A 2,493-nucleotide genomic window follows, 5' to 3' on the forward strand; every position below is an offset into this window, starting at 1 on the left:
TCACGAATCATTTTCATTTCGTTTTGTTTGTGATATATTCGGAGATTTGGATTATTTGATAGCTTGCCTATGTCTATTTTATTAATGTTGGCTAACTTGGCTTTATTGATGTTGGATGAATCTGGCAAAAGAAAATTTAAATGTACTTTACGATTCAGAGGTCCATTTTTACATTTCGCCTCATGGCCCCCAAATCTCATGTCCGGCACTACAAATGACCATTAACTATTGTAGAATATAGAGATGCAAATGAACTCTCATTTCTTGTTATTATGTCCTTCAAATAACAACATGTGATTGATTGAATTTCCACGGCATGGCAACATCAATATTCTTGCTTTTATTATCTAACAAAATAAATGTACACATCCAAACAAAATTGGGTTCTGAAGTTAAAAACAAAAAAATCTTCATAAAGTACCCCTAATGCAAAAAATAAACGAAATCATAGCAACCACAACGGCACGACAAGCCATCCATAATTCATTTCAAATCCCCATAATATATATATATATATATCAAAAAATAACTAGTATATAAGTAGATGTTTTAAGGATGGCCTCCTCGTGAAGACTTGAACACAAGAAAGCAACTTGCCTTTGGCCTAATAAACCATACACAATAATACATGGAGATTGACAAGCTGTTGATGATGAGGTTCTTCCTGGTTCAATTTCTCTTCTTCTTTGCCCCAATCCAAGCGGCCAATTCAAACCTCTTCAGAGAGTACATAGGAGCAGAGTTCAACGACGTCAAATTCTCGGACGTCCCCGTAAACTCCAACGTGGAAGCCCACTTCATCCTGGCCTTCGCCATCGACTACACCACCTCCTCTTCTTCCCCCTCTCCCACCAATGGACAATTCAACATTTTCTGGGACTCCGATAATCTCAGCCCATCTCAGGTCTCCTCCATCAAAGCCCGACACTCTAACGTCAAAGTGGCTCTCAGCTTAGGAGGAGACAGCGTCGGCAATGGCTATGCCTACTTCAATCCTTCCTCGGTCGATTCGTGGGTTTCCAATGCTGTTTCTTCGCTCACCAACATCATCAAAGAGTACAATCTGGACGGCGTGGACATCGACTACGAACACTTCCAATCCGATCCCAACACCTTCTCCGAGTGCATAGGAAGGCTGATAGGAAGGCTGAAACAGAACGGGGTCATCTCCTTCGCCTCCATAGCTCCGTTCGACGATGACCAAGTGCAGAGCCATTACTTGGCTTTGTGGAAGAGCTACGGCCATCTCATAGACTACGTCAACTTCCAGTTCTACGCCTATGACCAGGGCACCACCGTGGCTCAGTTCCTGGATTACTTCAAGACTCAGAGCACCAACTACAAAGGCGGGAAGGTGCTGGCCAGTTTCATCAGCGACGGAAGCGGTGGGTTGTCGCCGGAGAATGGATTCTTCAAAGCTTGCAGCAAGCTGAAGAGCCAGCAACAGCTGAATGGGATATTCGTTTGGTCTGCGGATGATTCAAAAGCCAGAGGGTTTCGCTATGAGAAGCAGTCTCAGTCGCTGTTGGCAACATCCCGTTAGTAAAGTAGTTTATAAAATAAAATTGGTTGCTATGCCTATGCCTGTGCCTATGCCTATGCCTGTGTCTGTGATCTATTATTATTACTATTACTATTAATATTATTATTAGTGATACACTATACATGTAAAATGTAATGCAATGCAATTCTCTTTGCCTACACTGTTTTCCGCTCCCTCCCTGTATCCACTACCATAACTCCTTAATGGAAGGTCTTATGTCAATGTAACAAAAAATTTTGAACTTCTGCTCATTCTAAAACCAATAAAAGCTAGAAAATAGTAAACATAACCTAACAAAAGCCTGTACTACTGGCACGGAATATGAAGTATTGCAGTATCTGCCAATAAGTAACATTATAAGATCAAGTGAACCCTAACAAACCCTTTTCAGACTTAAATTGAGCCCTAAAATTGCATAGAACCTCAAATGGCAAGCCAAGCATAAAACCCATAATCACCAACCACCGTGCGGGGAAATCAATACTAAAACCAAAGCCTTCAAATATTACTACTTTAATTTGCTCTGTACCTCAAATTCCAACCTTTTCTAACATGTTTTGAATTTTATAGTGATTTTGATATATTTTTAATTTAATATTGAGAAACATATATAATATTTTCTTGTTTAACAAAAAAAGAATAGAAAAAGAAAAACAATAGTCAATGTTAAAACTCAATAACATTAAAGTAATCACGCACATAATACATGAAGATATTGTACATAACACAAATGGGCTGACTGCACTGAGCCAAGCTTCTAAAATTCATTGCAAATCTGCTTCATTAATCTAATCTGCCTAAATCTTTATCTAAGCTGAATCGATCATACAACATTATCGACGATGCCTTAGAATTGGACCAATGGCGAGGCTTTCTTCAGCTATGACCTACAAACAAAGCGAAGAATTGCCCCAAATTGGTCCTAGGTGAGTTCTCCAGGCCTTGGCCTG

The 2,493-nt window shown here is 39.8% G+C and overlaps 1 protein-coding gene across 1 annotated transcript; it reads left to right on the plus strand.

Annotated features, from left to right (window-relative positions):
* Window positions 1-584: 584 nt before the first annotated feature.
* On the plus strand, window positions 585-1,595 carry LOC127798054 (chitinase 2-like). The gene has a single exon (XM_052331350.1). It carries the CDS (start codon window positions 629-631, stop codon window positions 1,541-1,543), a length of 915 nt encoding a protein of 304 aa, XP_052187310.1. The 5' UTR covers window positions 585-628; the 3' UTR covers window positions 1,544-1,595.
* Window positions 1,596-2,493: the final 898 nt, after the last annotated feature.

Source organism: Diospyros lotus, chromosome 3 (assembly GCF_014633365.1).
Source record: "Diospyros lotus cultivar Yz01 chromosome 3, ASM1463336v1, whole genome shotgun sequence".
NCBI lineage: Eukaryota > Viridiplantae > Streptophyta > Magnoliopsida > Ericales > Ebenaceae > Diospyros > Diospyros lotus.

Coding starts and splice junctions, on each gene's coding strand:
- LOC127798054 (XM_052331350.1), top strand. CDS start 629: ATGGAGATTGACAAGCTGTTGATGATGAGGTTCTTCCTGGTTCAATTT.